The sequence below is a fragment of the Cavia porcellus genome, unplaced genomic scaffold (assembly GCF_034190915.1).
Source record: "Cavia porcellus strain 051 isolate PalLab524CR breed Dunkin Hartley unplaced genomic scaffold, mCavPor4.1 scaffold_21, whole genome shotgun sequence".
Classification (NCBI taxonomy): domain Eukaryota; kingdom Metazoa; phylum Chordata; class Mammalia; order Rodentia; family Caviidae; genus Cavia; species Cavia porcellus.
The window spans coordinates 21,271,362-21,292,168 of NW_026947504.1; the positions used below are offsets into that span (position 1 = coordinate 21,271,362).

At 39.9% G+C, this 20,807-nt stretch overlaps 1 protein-coding gene and 1 long non-coding RNA gene across 4 annotated transcripts in view; one reads left to right on the top strand and one right to left on the bottom strand.

The window, feature by feature from the left end:
* Positions 1 to 304: 304 nt before the first annotated feature.
* Positions 305 to 20,807, top strand: part of LOC111753687 (uncharacterized) — a 54,827-nt gene continuing 34,324 nt past the window's right edge. Inside the window, exon 1 of the long non-coding RNA XR_002788476.2 lies at positions 305 to 447. This is a non-coding gene — a long non-coding RNA (uncharacterized LOC111753687). The remainder of the gene's footprint in view (positions 448 to 20,807) is intronic.
* Ctxn3 (cortexin 3) lies at positions 8,918 to 19,111 on the bottom strand. 3 transcript variants are annotated; one of them, XM_005007004.4, is made up of 3 exons: positions 18,253 to 19,107; positions 14,473 to 14,580; positions 8,918 to 10,472 (listed from the first exon to the last, which is right to left on the bottom strand). In XM_005007004.4, exon 3 carries the CDS (start codon positions 10,392 to 10,394, stop codon positions 10,128 to 10,130), a length of 267 nt encoding a protein of 88 aa, XP_005007061.1. In that variant the 5' UTR covers positions 10,395 to 10,472; positions 14,473 to 14,580; positions 18,253 to 19,107; the 3' UTR covers positions 8,918 to 10,127. The 3 variants fall into 3 exon arrangements, with proteins under 3 accessions (XP_005007061.1, XP_005007063.1, XP_012996562.1); XM_013141108.3 differs by having other exon boundaries at positions 10,202 to 10,472; positions 14,473 to 14,553; positions 18,253 to 19,111; XM_005007006.4 differs by lacking the exon at positions 14,473 to 14,580 and having other exon boundaries at positions 18,253 to 19,111.

Consider the following 20,807-nt stretch of genomic DNA (forward strand, 5'->3'; position numbering starts at 1 on the left):
CTCAGGTATTTTGAAAGTGACCGAAACCAGATTCACAGAATATCTGAAAGAGGGTGGCCACAGACCGACCCAGGGTCGCTCCACTGGGCCTTGCAGGGAAATCCTATAGGACCTTCCACTTGAGTCCACTTGAGATGCAGCCCGCATGGAAACTTCACCACCAAATGCTGTAGCCCACAACCTGACACCCTAGAAATCTGTCCAGTGTTTTGGACAGAGCTATCCAATTCCAAAGAGTCAACAGTATTTACTGCCAAAGATTCCTCTGCAAAAGTTTGAGGACATATCATTCTCATATTTTGCCCTCCTTGGTGAGAGGTTTAAATAAACACATAGCTTCATTCTGAAACTTACGAGCTGGGGATTGTTTGAAACTTCCGTTGCACACCATTCAGAAGAACATGTATGACCTCCAGGAAGACTCAGGCTTGGAACTCTTCTAAGAGGGTAATCATAAAATTAATGTTTTCTCTATTTAAAAGTGATTTGAAATTAAAAATAGCTCTATTTATCTTAGAGAGGGGAGATAGGCTGTCAAGGAGCAAGTTTACATTGCTAAAGACCATCCATAATCCACACTACACCCTGCAGGGTTTTAGCGTCGAATATGTTGCTCAGGGCACCTGTCACCTGTGCAATGTATCTTATTTGATCAATAAAATGCATGATTAATTTAAACTTTGTAGGAACACAAACAAAAGTTCGTTTTTTCAAATATTCATGGTTTGGCATTTAAAAGAGCTCTGATTTGTGTACTGAAAAGTCTCATTTATTATTTTCATTTTGTGGGAAATATGAGGAATTTAATTGACTTTACCAAGGTCATCAGCAAAGAAATGATGAGAAACCTGAGAGTGAATCCTTGCTGCTTCCAAACATTTTGAAAGTTGGCTCATGTAAAGGGAAGGAAAAAAAAAGCACGATGAAAGAGCACTTCTGGGAATGAAAAAGAGAAACCTTGTCTTTCAGTGCCTAGAGGTCTGTGCTAGTTCCAAAGATAAAGCTTTTATTTTAGGTACAGAGCTCACAGTAATCTTCATTTTAACTGGACACTTTGCTTGTTATATTCTGAATTTGGAAAAATAAATGGAATAATCACAAAAGCACAGTCTTATAAAATTTGTCCTTACAAGTCTGATGTTTAATGGCAGGGTTCTGTGGCTTTGGTAGGTATTTAAATAATTCCATGTTTCAGTGAGATCTACATGTAAAAACTGTCTCCTGAATTGTAACATTTATTTAACCACTATTTGTTGAAAGTTTATTAGCCAGGTACTTGTTAATCTCATCTTCTCATTTAATTCTTGTAAAATAACTGCCTAGGGAAATGCTGCTCATATCATCTTTATTTTATAGATAAGGAAATAAGATATAAAAAAGTTGGCTAATTTTCCTGAGGTCATGGGAATAGTAAAGGCTGGAGGATAAGTACAAACAGGCTGAATATTATCAAAATTATATTAAGTAAAGCTCACAGCCTTGCCAAAGGCTACTCTGTGGTGTATTAAATCTGATTTTTCAGGGTAGTTTCTTTAAAACAACAAAATTAGCAACAGTGAAAACTGCAAAAGAACACCATTTCGTATTTACAGAAAATCTTACCTTTGTTTCTTGCATTTTTATTATTTGTATAATTTTTCTCTGTTGGTTTGATCCTTTGTGCCATTATATAGACAAAGACTTGTAGCAAATTGAACTCAAATTCTCACTTTGCCTTACCTGGGCCATGTAACCTAGGGCATGTTATCTAATTTCTTCAAATCTCTTTCATATTGGCATTCAATAAAAAGTTCCCAAATTTCTAGGTACAAAGGGTTTATTAGGAAGTAAAAAAGGAATTAGCCCAAATTTTTTCTTTCTATTTACAAATGATGAAAGTGAGACCCAGAGAAATAAGTTTCTCTAAAAAGTTTTCCCAGATAGCTCTGTGTAGAACTAGAAAACACATGGTTGCCAGAGTCTCAGGTATGTGCTCTGTCACTACCCTGTGCTATCTCAAGTTGATTAATATATGACTGATAAACTCTGCCATCAGAAGTTTTCCTCAGACAGATATGGAATGATTGTATTCATCTACTGTATGAGCAGAGTTTCAGTATGGAGCAGAGAATTGATTTTGAAACTAAATTAATGGGAGAATCCCTTCTGGCTATATGTGCAACTCCCACTTGCCAATTTGAGCCCATGACATTTTACTTGAGGTTGAGAAGTTACATAAATAACACGGTGGTGGTTTCTGGTCTTTCGATGCTTTGTTGCATGACTTTGCATCGTAGGCATCTGCACAGAACATTTCCATGGATCATTCCCATGGGGAGTGGTTTCTTACAATTACTGCTGCCAATTGACTCCTCAAATGACTCCAAGGGTCTTTCTGTGGCTCTGATATTTCAAAATGTAGTTTTTAATGTGAATACAGTTGGCTTGCTCAGCAGATTTAGAGAAAACACAAAGATGGAATACTATGAATATGATAATGGAGTGATCAGGTTATAACGAGCCTAGAATAATGGGGCAAGTGGAATATAATGAAATTTTAAAAGGGAGATTTTAAGTTCTTCGACTTGCATGCACAAAAAAAATCACTACAGAGAGAAGATGGGAGTATTTGACATAAAGCTGGCATGGATAAATTGCTACTCTTACCATAGATTAAAATCTTTAAAATCTTAAGAGTTGACTATAATCTTTCATGTTAGTCAACAGCAATGCGACTGCCAAAAAATATCATTTTGTCCTGTGTAGCTTACAACATTTGGATTTCAGAACAAAAAAAGTGACGATTTGGTTCTATTCATTTTAGTCAGATTACATATGAACTTTTATTTTCCTTTCTAAGTACCAAAGCCATAGTTAAACTGATAAATATACAGAACTTTTTATAAGATCAAGAGATGACTCAAAACATATAATAAACAGTATGAAGGGTGACTGAAGGAAGTTTGTTATAGAGGGATATGATAGTCGTCAAGAATTGCAGGCTAATAAGTCAATCTGCCACAGTTTCAAAGATGTTGGCATGAGACATTTTTCCTGGGTCAGAGACAATGGGTAGTTTATTACGCCTAGTGATACAGTACTCAGTATCAAGCATTTCTTATGCCTGTTCCTTAAGCCTAATTCCCACTGAGCAACTCAAGGAGGGTCAGATAAAGCTTGCACACACGGTGGATTGATTTACAAGAAAGGGATCCTGAACTTAGGGAACTCCAGTGTTTTATAATGGGCTGTAAGCCAACTGGCCAAACCATTTTCCAGAAAGAAGGGAGATACTATCGCTAAATAAACCTCTTCAAAAAGGACAAGCTAGCATTTGATTCTTTGCTAGAAAGACATGCGGAAACAGGAGAGACTCGTGAGAACTAGCTTTCAACAATGACTACACATTAAGAGTTGTCATGTTAATCTCTGTCTCCTAGGTGATAAATCAAGACAAACTGGTAAAAACTATGGAAAGAAAACTTTCTGGCATATAAAGCTATTTATGGAAAGCAAAGCTAGTATAAATAGGGTGCACACCCTAATAAGTTAGACAGGTGCAAGAAGATCTAGATGTTCAATTTTTTGTTGATCATTAAGGAAAATACTCATGTACCAAGAAGTACTGACCTTAAAGGTAATTAAGCTTCTTCTTGAACTCCAATTATCAGAGAATAGAGGGAAAGAATGAACCAAAGCAGTTTTTCATTTACACATGGAACATATATTCTAGAACATTCCATTAGATGCCTAAAATCTCAGAAAGTACTAAACCTTGTATATATTATGATTTTTCCTGTACATACATGTCTGTGGTAAAGTTTAATTATAAAATAGATACATTAAGAGGTTACCAATAGTAACTCCTAATCCAATAAAATGATTATAACAAAACTGTAATCAGTGATGGTGAATTGACAACTATTTGGAAGAAAACAAGAGACAATATGATAGATAGTGAAGATCTCAGGTCATCTAGCTTTGAATTTTATATGTCTTACATTGCTTTCTTATGTCCTATTTTGTTCTGTTTAATTTTACCCCCTTTAACATAAAAAAAAAAACCTGTACGGAAAGTTATATGATATTGTCTCTGCTTCTGTGACTTTCTATTTCATATTTGTATACTATGATGCATTGTGGGTAACTGAGCCTGCAGAAAAAGAAGCTATGGCTAAGGACGGAATCCTGCAAAAAGGTTAAAAGTCAGGACAAAAAAGGATTGAATGTACTTTCGAGCCACAGAGGCTGCATTGTACTGTGTGTCTTCTGCACCTCTGCGTCCCAAGAGGATGCAGGCATTTCTGATGAGCCACAGACGGGGTGGCATTCACAGCCTCTGTGATCTTTGCTATAATCTCCCTTGTCAGCCCTCTTCAGTTTTAAAGTCTTTTTGGAAACAAAGAAACTCGAAGCCTTACCCTAGATTGATTGTCCTTATTTTGAGAAACAGAAGCTTTGCTAAATAATCCCCTACAATCTAACTGCAAATAGTTCTGACTTCTCAGGCACTTAAACTGAAGCTTCAGAATATTCTAAAGGAAATTGCATTACCTATGCTTTTTTTCCCTAAATAATACATGTTTTATTCCCCAACACCCCCTACAACCAAGAGACACTATTTAAGATTATTATAACTCTTACGTCAATTAGCAGGTAGATCTATTTTCACTCATGAATTTATTCACTTACCAGTTTAAATTCATCTATGTATCCCCTGGATAAGATGACCCAGCTCCACAACCAGTGGGTAGGCAGATGACTGTGGTCATGTAATACAACCAACTTCTTTGTCTCATTATGTGTAAAGTAAGTCAGTTGACATAGACGACAGCAATGTTTCTTTGCAGCTTTTCAATCTTTAAGGAACCCATGAAAATTCGTTTTTGCTTTTTAAAGAACTCAAGTTTGGTGCTCTATGGCTGATAAGTCAGGGCTTGGGAAATAATTAGGGTAGACATCTCTTTTTTGTGTGTGTCTTTTTCCTTTTTATCGGTACTGGGGATCGAACTCACGACTGCCTGCTTGCAAGGCAGGCGCTTATGCCGCTAAGCTAAATCCCCAGCCCCTGTCTTTTATGTTTTAAAAGAAATCTCTCTTACCCTAAAGCAAAGTATAGAAACATCAATCAGAATAGGATCTTGTAGACAAAACATGAGCATTCATTTGTAACCAAAAATGTGACCGAAGTTCTACTCTGAAAAAGTTCAACAGGGCATGAGAGAAAGAATGAAAGAAAGAAAGAAAGAAAGAAAGAAAGAAAGAAAGAAAGAAAGAAAGAAAGAAAGAAAGAAAGAGAAAGAGGGAGAGAGAGAGAGAGAGAGAGAGAGAGAGAGAGAGAGAGAGAGAGAGAGAGAGAGAATGGAGCAAGCTTGGAAAGGGACCAGATTTTTAATAAATAAAACTGCGAACAACAGGATGGGGAGGTCTCTCAGCTGCATAGTGCACATCTGACTGGAAAATTCATGAATACGTTTTCAGAAAGAGGAGGAGTGAACAAAGCTTAAAGAGTTCATTTTTTTCTATCTCTAAACAGATAATCTCTTCTGGCATGGGCCAGTTTGATCCTGAGGGATTGATCGCATGTATTTAGATAATGATTTGGGCACTTATTTTTTGAAGATCATGACTCTACTTTGCAACTTTGTAATTCATCAATAAATGATTTTTCTTGAAAGATTAACATCGCACAAACCCCAGATCTTGTTCAGTGCTTATCACCTTAGAATATTTATTAAAAGTAATCTCATTTCAATATATTTTATATGCAAGTCTAAAAATTTTATCTAGAAAGATTTTTTAGTATAATGATCTACTCAGTGAAAATAATCAGTATCTACCATAATAACTTATAGTAGATAAGTGACTTTTTTCATTGCACCAATTTTTTTGTTTTTTGTTTTTGACGCAAGATCTGCTCTTCAGGCTGAGCCCGAACTCACAGTGATCCTCGTACCTTAGCCTCCCGAATGCAGGGTCTACTGGTGTGTGCCACCACATCAGGTCTCATTACACCAACTTTACCAATGTACTTATAATATTAAAATCTCAAAGGCTAAGTTTCGCACTGTGAAGTCAATAAGAAAAGAACAAAATACATATTTTTTATTACATAAACATCTATGTTAATTTTTGCCTCCTTCAACTGCTGTTCATTTTGCCTCAGCTTTAACCCTTTAAAATAGCAAAAGAATTCTCTCTTGCAATACTGATTAACAGCAGGAGTCAAGTTAATTGCCTTCATATCCAAGTTAAATCCACTTTACTTAGTGTCAAAGGTATTTTCAGAGGTCTCTTTAAGGGAGAGGTGTTATGAACTTAAGGTCTCTTGGAAGGCATAAAAATTGGGTGACTCAGAGCTCAAGCAATGAATGAGTGGGCCTCATTTTTCTGAATCAAAAGTTAGACTGATTCTAATTTTCCAGTTCTGACAGTGGACAAGTTTCTTTCTTCTTTCCTCTGAGATAGAGCCAGCCATGGTGAAGGCCAGCTGTGCTTGTTTTGAGTATCTTGTAAGACAGCAAAATGCTGCACTGTAACTCCTGTAGCCAGACAGCCAGGAAAGAGAAGGCTTAGGTGATCTTTTGAGAATGTGTGTTTCACCCCAAGGAACAGGGAGTAATTATAACTGGGAGTGAGCTCTTCTCACAGGGAGGATCAGTTGACTCCGCATAGCCCAGAGCTTTTTATCACTTGTTATGGTATTCTCACTCTGGACAAGGAAGGAGGGGGAGACCCAGGAACGGGAGCAGTAATCTGAGAAGAAAAACAAAAATAGAGTAGGCACTGAAGGGGAGAAAGAGGAGCAGGCTCAGGGAGGCCCTGAAGTCTTTACTGACAGTACCTGAGTTTCAAGGCCTTGGAGAGGGCCGGGGACTATTTCTGTCTGTTCCCATTATAGAAGTGGAACTAGATTTGCCCCCAAGAAGGGCAGAAGCTAGGTATGCCATGCCACTTTTCACACCATTTTCCTTCCCATGAATCCACAGTGTTTCTCATCCTTGGTTTTTCTGTTTGGGAACATCCCCACTTTTGGCTTTCCCATTGGAGCACCAGCCAGTTTTCCAACTGGCCTTCCAAATCGGGCTTCTCTCCTAGCCCGGAGCCCCCTACACACACACACACACACACACACACACACACACACACACTCCTTTTCCTTACCTATGGATTTCCTTTCTCCCTGCTTTAGCACATCCTTAAAACACCGCCATCCTTTTCAGTCAGGATTTTTATCTTGCAGGAATAACTTTCATTGCATAAAGGTTTACACCAAACATGGAGGCCAACAGTATCACACTCGAGTCACGGCCTCCAGGACATTTCCTTCACCATTGTGGCCTAAACCTATCCCTCCAGGTGTATGAACCTCCTAGGGTGTGTTCTCACCAACTCAGCTCTATGGCATCAACCCCCGGGGATGGAAAGCTGTGATAATATCCATTGTCAATAGACTCCCAGGAGAAACTGAGGCCTTAGGGTGCCCTAGTGGGGTGGAACTGTCACTGTGTTTCACTGTGTCTTCTTGCATCTTTCCATATTGTTTGATATATTCTTACCATGATTGTGTACAACTTTTATAATAAAAACTAAACCTATGAGATAGGAGGTAGGGTGTGACAAAGCTGGTTGGAGAAATAACAGAAAGCTGTTAATTGCACGGCATCCATTTGTAGAACTTCTTTCTCACAGGCTCCCAAGGGAAGTGGATGACATCAAAGAGATGGGAAGCCACAAGAAGCTCACTGTCATAACTCCTCAGAGCAGCCCGCTCTGTGACTTCCGGATGACAGTAGAGCACACTTTTATTTTTGCTTTTCTCTCTTTTTCTCTTTTTTTGGGCCCAATTTCACTCTGCAGAGCCAGTTTTTTCCCCTTACACTCTTACTCTTCACTTTTCAAATAAACTTTTGGCACCATTTTGGGCTTTTTTCCTTCAATTCTTTGTTCAAGGCAAGAAGGACCCAGAATAAGTTTAACTGACAACCCATTTCTAAAGGAACTACCTGGTAACAGATATACTAAGTTACCCCGGTGATTCTGATGATGGGGAGCCAGAGGATGCTTATTTGAATAATAATTCAGTCACAGGCCTTAATTTATTACCTCTCTTGCAAGATAAAAATCAAAAGCATGAACTAACCTACCCTTTCTTTCTCTTTAGGGCTCAAAATAAAGCTTTCATCAACTTTTGAGTAGGACTGAATAGACTCTCAAGAAAATAGGTCAAAAATGTAGTGACACATATATTACATTTTCAGTACTGGGAACTGCACCCAGAGAGCACTGCACTGCATTGCTAATTCTTTTTATTTTAAATTGTGTCCAGACTGGCAGAAAGGAATCCAGACTTTCCTACACCGCTGGCAGTAATGTAAAAGCAGTTTCATAGTTCTTCAGAACACTAAGCATAGAGTTACCATATGATCCAGAAAATCCACTTCTAAATAATGGATTCCAGGAGAATTGAAAACACATATCATACAGAAAACTTGCACACAAATGTTCTCAGCAGCATTAATCACAGTAGCCAATAGACAACCATGATAACAATAGATAAACTGAGGGATAGTCAAACAATGGGATATCATTTCGCTATACGAAGTAACGCATATCGTATTTCAACATGAATGAACCTTGACAATGTACTAAGTGAAAGAAGTCAGACACTATGCTTACATGCTACAAAATTTCATGATAGAAAATGTCCAGAATTGGCAAATGCATGGAGACAAGAAGTGGCTGATTGGAGTTGAGAAAGAAAGGCCTGGGGATGCCTTTCACTGTTCTAGAGTATGATATTGATAGTTACAGAAATCTGTGGGGTATAATAAAAATTATTCAATTGTTTTCTTTTAAAGGTTGAACTTTATAGTATGCATATGCAAAGTATATCTTGGTAAAACCTTTTTAAAGAAAAGAAAAGACACTCAAAAAATATAAAAATAAAAAAAATTTACTAAAGATTTTTTAAATAAAAAAATGATAGTTAACTATGGAGAAAATTAGAAGACAGAGACTATAAATACTGATAAAGGGATCTGACTCAGATACAAGATTTTTCCTTCCCATGCACATTAGAATGAGGTGTTCACAGTTTCCTTACTGATGCACTTAGTTCTTAGAATAGATTTTAATCTCTTCAGGACAATTTTCGGGAGCCCTTCTGAAATGGAAGAAGGATGAATTAGGTGACCTTTTATGCTCTTTGCTTTTTTCCACCTCTCTCAGAAAAATGTTGATCCTCAGCATTCAAAATGACGCACCATCCCAGCACATTCATCTTGGTGGGATGAGAAGAGACGTTGCTGTTTCTTGAAAAGTTTTATTTGGTGGCTATTGGAATCAGAGTGCACATTCCTCTTACAACCGCAAACGTCTTCTCTACATAGTTGGTTTTTTACTTAAAAAAGAAAGACAACCCAAAGCTGTATTTGTAACCTATGTTAATCATTAATGTAAATAAATTCAAATTACGTGTAGCTACCTCTACATATGCTATTACTATGAACACAGAGAATACACGAGGCCTAGTTTTGGAAAATTCTGTAACTTTCTAATTCAGTTTTGTTTGAAAACTAAAATGATATTAGTCTCACTCGTATTTACTGAGGACAAAACCATCTTAGTTAAGCCTCTCAGTGCTCCCTGTGTTAGGAGAAAGTAAGTCCACTTTGAGTCCTCCCAGGACAGCCTTCTTTACTCTGCCCAGGGCCCCAGCGCCTCGGAGATAAAGCAAACAGAGCCGCATGATTGGAGCGAGGCAGGTTCTTCTTGGTCTGCTCACCACATTCAGGACAGATCTTTTCTAGCCTTGAATTGTCTGCTCCGGCCAGGTAATGCTCGGTCTCATAGCAAAGTCTGTGTCAGTACTGCTGCTCTTGATTTCGGTAACACGCTCAACAGTATTCGTTCATTGACTAAACACAGTGTTTAAACTTTCCTATTTTTAGGGTCAGTAATGTAAACTTTCATTTCCAGTGTTCTCAAATAAAACTTCTTGAATTCAGCTCTGTGTTTATGGAATAACAGCTTGTGGTCCTAGGACCAGTTTTGTTAAACTCTGATTTGTTGAGAATAGTCACTAAAGGGAACCCTTCCCAGGCACAAGCCACTTCCCCTCCTCAGGAAGAGAGCCCTGAGTCCTGCTAAGCGAGGGCATGATCAAACTGCCCTTTCTCCAGGCCTTCTAGCCCATCAGCCCAGGTCGAGGTCGGCATGCTCCGATACGGGTCCAGAAGAATCCGGAAGCACCTGACAATAAGGATGCCCAAGAAAATAAACAACAAAACCACAAAAACAAAGGTCGTTTTCTGCTCCAGAGACATGCTAGAATCTGAGGACGCGTTCCCGAGGGGCACGAGGGGTGAGGGGATGGGCTGTCCTCCATCCATTGTCCAGGGAGGGCAGAGCATAGGACATCCGGGTTTCCTTTTCTTCCATCATCAGTCTGCTGAGATCATGGTGACTGCACCCCGGAGAGCTCAAGTAATCTGGAAGGAGAAAGAAAGGAAGCAGAGGGACTAACTATCACACCGGCATTTATCTTCCAGATCGATGGTCATGTTTTTCCAACAAAAGAAATCCTCAAACAGGCTACTCCTTTCACCAGAGATGCTTCATTTTGTATAATTATGAAGGATATTTCACCCTTCTGTGAAACAACTAGACTGTCCTCAGACTAGCCACTAGGGCCAGGAGGGATGGGCAGAAAACCTAAGTATAAGACAGGAGATGAGAAATGGGCGCGGTAATGTTGATCTTGGGATGTGCTATCAACCAGTCCCAGCCTCCCCATCTCTTCTCTCAGTTCTATTACTGTCATGCTGTTCTCATCATAGTGCCACTGACTGAGCACCAGCTATGTGCCGGGACTGCGCCTACACTTGGCATGTGTCAGCCAGTCTACTAGGGACTCCACAGAGGCAGGGACCTAGGTAGCCGTAGAGCAAAGGAAATCAGACCAGAAAAGGTGCTCAATATGGGTGATCCGTCAGGGGTTTAGGCTCTAGGCTGGAGGCTCTGGCCTCACTACTAAATGAGGCTGGGACCTTGAAGAGGTCGCTAAGCTGTAAAAAATCATCAGAAATGTCTGTACCATCTCATGGTGCAAGGATACTGATGAATGTCTGTTAAAACCCTTTGAAAGGTATACAAAGAAGAAGAGAAAAAAGACAACAAAGCCTTGCTTCACTGAAGACCTGACTAAAATAGCTAAATGCTTCTACTTTTTTTCAATTGCCCGAGTCAACGGAGAATAAGATATCTCAGAGTCTCAAATCATCAAGTTACTGCTGCTTTTTCTTTCTCCTTCAAAAACAAAGACCAAGTTCAATACTTGACCCAGAGAAGCACCTAGAGAACTGAGCTAGGGAAAAGGAATTGATTGCCTGCATGCTTTTAAAAGGACAGTTTTCTTAGCAGTGACTTCCTACCAGTTAAGACCATTTGGGAGAAGGACGAGAAGAGAAAGACAACTTACCATTGGTGGAAAAATTGAATCATTTGAATATTACAGCTTGTTTTAAAGACAGAAGGACACAAAAAGATCATTAAAAGCTTCAGGTACTGAATTAAGTCAATTTAAATCAAATTTGGTAAAGAAAGATATACATATTAGACATTACCATATAGAAAGTCATCATGAATTTGTAAGGAAAATTATGTAATACAGTAATTACCCATACAAATTAACATAGATCCACGAAACTAGGCTCAATGAAAGTAAGCAACCAGGTATAATCTGAAGTATCAACACAGTGTTTCTGTAGTTCACTTAATGGTTATAGTAATTCAGTTATTGGTTAGGGTTATTCAATTAACATGGAATGGTTTTTACATTTAGTGCAACATTAGTAATCATAACAGTTAGTGTGTGAGTTGACACTCGCAAACTTTACAAAAATCACAGTTTAAAGCACACTTTGTAATGGTGATCACTAATAGTGTTGGAGAGGAAAATGTTACCAATTTGAGGGTAATATGTCCTTTTGAAGTCCCAGCTCTTTAATTTCCTTCAGTACTAGGAATTAAATTGAGGAACTTCACCCTGTTTCATGTATTCCCCAGCTCTTTTTAATTTTTTATTTTGAAACAAGTTCTCATTAAGTTACTAAGTTAGTGAGATGGACTCAAATGTGCTATCTTCCTGCCTCAACTTACCAGAGTGCTAGGATTATAGACATGAGCCACCATATTCAACCTGAATTTTTAAAGGACTATAATAGCTGCAAGATTCATTTATGATTCATATTTGTTTCAAAGAAAGATTAGGATTCAATTTAACTCTATTTTTTTAAATAAGTAAGTTCTTTAGGAATACAGACCTGGTGAGGCGGGTTTGGTTTCAATCTGCTTCTTTTTAAGTACCTGCTATATTTTGGGCATTGACTCCTATTAGAGCTGGAGAAAAGGGAGCAGAAAGGGTAGCCATGGCCTCTAATGGACCTTCCTTGGCTTATCAGACTGGGGTCATCTGTAGCCACCAAAAATATTCACACTGGCCTTAATCATTCCAATTATACATTTCTCCAAAGGCTGACACAAAGGAGAGCCATCTGATGACAGAGGAGACAAACCTTGGCTGTCCCTGACATGCCCCTTCCTCCATTTGTGTCCTCAGGAGCATCCCACTTTGACCAGTAAAGTAGCTTTCCTGGCTAGTTTACTAGAATCCCTTTCTGTCTATTTTTTCTCCTGCTAGATAAGCACAGAGGTCTCCCACCCACCCCACCCTTTTTTTGCTGTATCCCCAATAGTGCCAAGCAAGTATGCATTTCCAGAAAATTCTTTCTAAAAACAATCCATAACACAACCAAGAATGTAGGAAGACCAAAGACCATTAGCTATTAATGTACAAGATAAAGATTTCTGCATCTGGAAATTCCAATGCAAAGAGAAAAAAAACTGGCTAAAGAACCCCTGGGCCTGTGAGAATGAGCCGCTGGACATGCTGGCTGACTAGTGTGGCATTCCCTGGTCTAGTGCCTCCCTGGCAGAGTGCCACCTTGACAGTCAGAAGCTGTCTCCCTCTGCCTTCTCCTCCGTACAAAGCAACTGCCAAATTCTTTCCTTCTAGATGAACACCCCATACCTCCAAGGCTTTACCCACTACTCGGGACTGAGAACCCATATCAGGTTCATTTAGGGGCTACAGCAATCCCAGAAACCCCAGCTGAGAGACTGATTCTGATTCACACTGTCTGGCACATTTTCCTTTGCAGTCTTCCTGCGAAAGATGGGGCTTAGCTTCTCCACAGGAACCAAGAGCATTAGGATGATTTCCAAATGAGTTTCCATTTTATCACTCTTTTGATTAGAAGGCATGAGCAGTGGGTGAGGCTCAGTTGCCTAGTATGTACATTGCATGTGCAAGGTCCTGGACTTGACCCCCATCATCACATGTACACGTACAAAGTCAAGAGGTAAGAGAGCATGGTTAACTCTCTTTGCAGCCTGCCGACACATTTTGAGAGGCCCATTAAAAAAAAAATATATATATATATATATGTATATATATATATACACACTAACCCTTCATCATCAAGCCCTTTTAGAAATAATAAATTGATGAGCAAATAGAGATGATTTGTAAAATTTCCTCTCCAGGCATACCACGGTGCCCGTGTTCTTACTCAAATAGTTTCTTGTTTGGATTCAATAATCAAAGTTGCTTTTAAATCGCAGCATTTTATAAAGGAAAGGGACACATCAGCATCTTAGCAGAAATTTATCCATGAGGATTGTCTCCATTTGAAAGATGAAAAATTTGGTTGATAGGAAATTGAAAGAGAAGGGGCTGGGGATTTAGCTCAGTGGCATAAGTGCCTGCCTGGCAAGCACTAGGTCATGAGTTCAATCCCCGGTACCCCCCCCCCCCCAAATAAAGGAAATTGAAAGAGGAGGGAAATGTAGTTAAAGGAAGACTTTTCTTGGAATTGAGGGACTGCTAGAAAGAATGGGGGCAGATATGGGTGGGGGAGGAAAGAAAGATGGTAGGTAAAAATGAAGGGATCAAAAGATGATTACAAAGGGATACAGGGATAAAGAGATCCAGAAACAAATGCCAACTACTTCACAATTTTGCTTAGGACTGATTGAAATCCCTGGAAGATCCTGCTTGACTTTAAACCTCTAATCCGCTAATAAATAATTTACAAATTTAGAAAGCTTGATTATATATTTAATTTGAAAGAAGCATTAGATAAAAAAATGGAGAAAAAGAAAAAAAACCATCTCTTTACTGCCACAATGAAGAAACAGTGAGATGTTGAAATTTTTAAACTGTGTATCTTAAAGTACAGCGTCCTCTTTTTGGTAGAAATGATTCTTAGAAGATATTCATGATTACTTTTAACTTAATAATGAAATCTTTGAGCAAGAGTGAAATCTGGGACAGCAAATTATTTCAAACGTTTTTAACATGGACATCACCTGATTACTAATCACAAATGGCAGATATTTTAAGCATGGAGAAGAACCACAGTTACTCACAGCAGTATTTTAGTCCTGACTGGCTTTTCCCATCACGCAGTGCATCTGTGTCTTCTGTTTGCCAGGTCCATTCACGTTGTGCTCAGGAAATAATGTCTAATTTTAATACTGGGCCAAGAAAATCTTAATCAAAAGATGCCATTAAAAATAATCCAAGACATCCTTTTTCTCAAGGCAGGCTCCCTGGACTCCTTGATACTGATAGTGGGAAACCTCTTACGAGTAAAAGGTCTTAGCGATGGCCAGTCACAGCAAGAGCCACTCCTGAGTGACTTTTATCTCCACCCTGTGTCCCCATCATCTTTCTAGTCCAGCTCTTCCTCTTCCTTTTCCTCTTCCCAAAGACCCGCCTACCACCCAGCAGCCACAGCCCACTCAGCCCCCATGGCCCTGATGCTCTGGTGCATTTTGGACCACTAAGTGGACCATACTTACAGTGGGATCTTCTAAAATATTAACTTATCCTCATAAGTTTACAAAGGAACAAGCATAAATTCACTTTCAGTCTTCACTATAACTCCCTGATGTATTCATAAGACTAAACATCCTTGTGATTGGGTCCTGGGACCCCTGAAAATGCCGTCCTTTTGTCCGTCCCTCAGCTCCTCCTAACACTTGCTGTTGTCTGAAGGGTTCCAGGTTCCCACTCCTGATGCTTTCTTCTCCTCCCCCTACTGTCTGCTCCCCTCTTTCGGGTCAGCACCCATGTCTCCTCCTCGGAGGGGTCTGATGTCTCTCCTTCCCAGGGATGGGGACTTTCTTACACTGTCTCTGGGCAGCAGTGGTAATAGGACAAGCGACCACATTGCTGTCACTGTCCTCTTATTAAACAAATTCTTGCAGAAGTCCCTTGCTTTGCTGGGAGCACTGCCTTTATGAATAGATTCAGTCAAATCTCGGGTCCCTTGTGATCCAGGGAACTGAATTCAAAAATTAAAGTTTTATCTACCTGATATAAATGAGGAAAAAGTAGTTCAACCAGGATGTCCAGTTGTTGCATTAGAAATAGATCTTGTTTCAAAGAATCACAGTTACCCCAAGCTACAGTGGCATTTAATAATCACAGAGTTTATGAACTGAGAAGCCATGAATTATTTGGCTCTTTAAATTTTCCTTAGCCTCAGTGCTAATAGGTGGGACCCAAAATATGAAAATCAGTCAGAGGTAAACAGGCACCCTTCTACTAAAGAGGTCAGTCCCTTCTTAATTTAATCCTTTTTTTTTTTTTTTATGATGAGGAAAGGCATCTCTATACCAAATCCTAATGTCTGACATGTAAACTATTACACCAATATGTATACCTCTCAGGATATTTTATTTTATTTGCATCTCATTACACAACTTCACAGAAAGAAGAAACACTTTTTAAGAAGAAAATATATCTTAACAAAATGATATATTTCTTTTCTCCTTTTCAAGTGACAACATCAGAATCAGTTATGTGCATCTGGCCACACAGACATTTGGTCCTGCCACCTTATCTTCATGGTGGGTGACTCGGGTGCCCACCCTCCTAGAGGGGTGGCAAAGATCATAGCAGCCCACGTGGCACACAGTGCAGGCTCAGTAAAAAAGTGATGACGAAGGAGTGTTTCTCTCTTGCTTCATTTTTGGGCAAAATGAGGATTATTTCTAATGTTTTTATACAACTAAGGACACAGAGAAATAAAAACTATAAATAAATTGCCCCAAATCATAAAAATCAGTTGTCAAAAGTGTAGCATCTGTCTTTACTCCTTAGAAATCCTAGATCCCAAGTTTTTCTCTGGCATGCTGAAATGACTTGAATGTCTTCACCCCTTGGTTAATGGCATGTAGGGCACAGTTGAGCAATGTTTTTTGTATTTTAAGTACTTCTAAACCACATAATTACCGTACCTAATTTTTAAAACTCCTAGGCCAGACCCTAAGTACGTGACTTGACATGTTATGAAAGGTAGCTGTAAAAATAGGCTGTCCATTGAGGGAGAACACTCACAGACTTGTTCAGTGTAAGTTGACAGGACACTTCGCCCTACAAAGACATCCTGTGCACTTTATTTATGTTTACGTGGCAGACTGGTGAGACTAATCTGTACTCTAACAGGAAAGAAACTGGCTAGCTGGGCAGGACTGAAGATGCAAAGCCCAGCAAAGACAAACTTCTCCCAAGACCTGCATTGTTCTTCAATAGTTCTAACGCTGGCTGCGCAGAGGGTAACTGGGCTCACCTTTAGCACGGTAACCCATAGCTTGAGACTGGGCTAAACAGAATCACTCTCTACTTTCTGAACTAAAGGAAGCCTGAATTGCTTTCCTGTTTGTAGCACTGGAGCCTCTCAGGGTGTACCCCACCATTCTAGATGTGCAGAACTCCTAAGTGACCCTATACTCAGCTCCCCCAACAACAGCGAGCCCTTTACAGAAAATACCTAATTACCCAAATGATCAAATAACTACATTAGCAAAAGTGACTCCCTTATGAAGCTTTTGGAAATGCTGCATATTAGCCCAGTGAACAATAACTTGCATTCCAGAAGGTACAAAACAAAGAAACAAAATGTTTCATCAAAATTCAAACAAATTATGATCAGCTGGGAACTTCAGGTAAAGACTTCCTGCCTCTTTCTAGGGCTTCATATATTTGAAATCCTCCTACTTCCTTTATTTTGGGCTCATTTAAACACATGACAATATCTATATATTTTTTCCCAAATAAAGTCCTACTGTTCCCTCATAGTAGCTTTGATGCTTCTAAATTCACAGAATGTCTAAGGGTAAATATAATTTTTTTGCTCTCAAAAAAGAGACCAAGGCTACTAGAAAGCTCACAAAAATGATTTTTAAAACATGAGCGTGTGGCCAGCTATGAGTGTCAACAGGCAGTTTCATGGAGCAGCGCCAGCCCCCGTGCTGCACCAGGAAGTCTGCTCTCAGCTCATCCCTGCAAAGTCAGCCTGCAGACACGCTGCTTGGGTTTGAGAGTGGACCTTGTCCTTACACTCACTGCTCTGTGTCACCTCCGGGTCACTAGGGGACCTTTCCTGTTTAGCCTATAACCCAAACCAGCAACATTTCACCCTTATCTTTATTTTCCTCCTAACACTTGCTTGGAGAGTTATAAAGGGACGTGCAGCACCAGGCTGCATGCAGTCCAAACGAGAAGATCAGAGAAGCACTGTGCGGGTGCCAGGCCTTAACTGGTGGTGTCCAAAGAAAGGCACCTCTGGCAAAGTGGGACTTGAACTTCAAATAATAAACCACCCAGTTCCCCCTGGTTTTCTGTCTTTTTCCTCTTGTGTTTCATAGTGCAAAGGCTGCCAGCAGAGACCTTGAAAAGCTAGTGCTCACACTGCTCAGCAGCTAGGGACAGGCAGCTAGGGACAGGCAGCTCTCATTAGGAGCAGTTAAGTTCTGACCCTTTATAAACAAATCAAAACATCCTTATTACCTTTTAGAAGCTTGGATGTTTTAGCCAAATGGAAAAAGAAAACTGTACTAGGCAAACAGCTTCCAAGAATAATTTACTGCAGCTTAGGAAAGAAAAAAAAAAAACCCTATTTTTCTACTTCTTTATCCAATATCAGTAACATCATAAACAAAAGCCTGCTTTAAAAATAAAGGCATTATACCCTGATGTTAACTTTTCCTGGCATCTGTTTATAGACTTTAACGGCTAGATTTAAATTCAGAACTTGGACCCAAAAGATAGCTATGTGATTACTGCTCATGCATAAATTGTAAAGTTATAAAAAAAATCTCATTAATTAGCCCATCAAAGATACGGTAATGGTCAAGTACCTGAGTCTGGCTGAACAAACACTTGATCCATTTCCTGGTGGAACAGTTACAGGTAGTTAGAAGCCTCTTTAGTTTCCATTCTTCCCGACCAAGCTGTATTAAAGCAGGAGATAGTGGTGGCTGTGAGCAGCTGATGGCACACCCCGGATCTAAAGCTGTTGTTTCAGGCTTAGAAACTTCCCATTAAAAGCCCGAGTTAAAGGGGCACCGTCTTTCTGTGTGAGGCATCATTAGCGGCCAATACAGCTGCTTCTTTGAGCGAGCCATGATTTCAGTTCTGCCTCGGCAACTCTTCAGAGGATTCTGCTTCAGTGAGTAGAGGCAGTATCCTAGCAGTGAGTCTGAAATCATCTTCAAGAAAGCATTAACATTCAAAAGGAGTACAAGGGAAAACATCACTGGGCATTCCCATACCTTTTCAAAATCAAAGCCATAAATCTACCAGTGCTCTGTCTTCTTTATTGATTGTTGACAGCATTGCTCTTTGGGGACATCAATTAGCACCTGCAGCTCCCATCCTCCCACATTGATTATGGCCTGTGACCTTCAGGTCAGCTTAATTAATGGATGGAAACAGCCTTTGGGATGTGAAAACTCCTTTTCTTAAAGAAAACTAAAGTGATCTTTTAGAAATGTAGCATTTATAGGGGCCAAGGAAGAAAGCACAGTTTAAAAAGAACCAAATCATGCTTTTACCACCCATTTTTAAATATTCTGGGCTTGAAGTTTCCAAGTCTGCTGTCCCTTTGGTCGATGAGGATAATGGTGGCCTTGTTGGGTTCCCAGCCCATGTCAGCCACCTGAGACCCCCTGATAAACAAAAAGGATGGACTTCTGTTAAGAGAAAGTCATTCTCATCTACAGACTCTAATTGTATGACACAATACTTAACTTACTTTCTTGGATGTAGCACTTAAATACATGTGGAAAATATTTTAAGATAAAACGCTTTTCTTAAAAAAAAATGCTTCTCTGGAAAGAATTCAGTATAATCCTCAAGATTGGAACATCCTTGTTTTTTGGCAACTCACCACATTCCTCGTTGAAGTGGAAGCACAGTTAGCAGCAACACGCCCACCCACCAAATGATGGGGTGCTTGATATTTAAAGCCACCTCTGTGCCTGTCAGCTCCGCTGCCTCCTCAGCCCTTGGGAGGAAGCGGCCATTTCAGAGCAGCTCTGGGAGCCGGAAGCCCAGCTCATGCCTGCAAAGAAAACCCCATCTGCAGAGAGCAGGCCCGAGTCCTACACAGACCTCAGAAACCATGGAGGTTGGTAAAAACCAGATGCTAAGTGTCAGGATCTAACATTAGAACTCAAGGCTTTAGGTTAGACTCTTACCTCCAAACAACAACAGGAAAGATGACTCCCCATATGTTTTCCTGATTTTTAACTGAATTCTCTCTCTAGTTAGTTTTACTCACCTATTTTCCCATGAACACACACACACACCCCACCCCACCCCAGAAAACATCATCGTTAAATACTAACTGCTGTCTTTTGGAATTGCAGCTGGCCTCGGTGTTCTGGTACAGGGCACACCCTACCTTGGCAATGCCAGTGGAGTGTGGCGACCCCACCCCTGCTCATACACTTATCATTCCATGTAGTCAGAAATAAGCCTGCACTCTGGCTCACCCTGCCAAAGAGGCCTCCTCACATATTGTTTTAGCCTGTGGCCTCTCCGAGGTGGAGGGGAGCCCAAGAGAGCTGGGGGCAGCCAGTTCTCCAGCTATTCCACAGGCTAAAGCCTGCTCCGGGGCTGGAGCTTTGAGTGCTTGGCCTATTTTTAAACTCTCTAGCAAAGTAGATTCTGTAGCCCCCCGTGACGACTTCTGTTTAAACTAACGTCTCCACTGCTTACATGGTACAAACGGGTTGGCGCATTTCCTTTACTTTCCTTGCCGCAGAAAGCCAGTCATTAACCACCATAACATCTTTGTCGGAATGCTTTTTCTTCCCATGGAAGCTGGAACACATAAACAAAAGAATTTTGATGAAGATCTGGTGTTCTACTTGGAGGCAAGTTTGGATATTTCTTTTAGAAGACAATTATAATCTCGATTTATGGGAATCAGCCTTTCCTTCCTCCTATGCAGCTACAGTCCATGAATCATGGATTCTAAGACAATGAATAACGATTTATAAAAGTCCATTTGAGTCTTTCATGGAGGGTCCTATGTGTCTTTAGTCTTTAACAGTTTCTATAGATCTTCTTGGAATTATTTACAAAGTTTCTGCTCTCTGGCTTGGCTTTAAAACAGGCAGGGACCCAGAATTGGAATGAAATAGGCCGATTTCATGACATATAAATGTACACTTCTCCTTACCCATCCTGACCTCTGGGTTACTCTGGTACACTAATTTTGCCTTTCTCTTCAACCACACTGTATCATGAGTTAATATTAGTTAGACATTTACTTTAAGAACTTTTCCTACTTTGTTGTTTCAAATCTCACCTTTTTTAGCTTACTGGGGCTGGGGATTTAGCTCAGCGGCATAAGTGCCTGCCTTGCAAGTGTGTGGTCATGAGTTCAATCCCTGGTACCGATAAA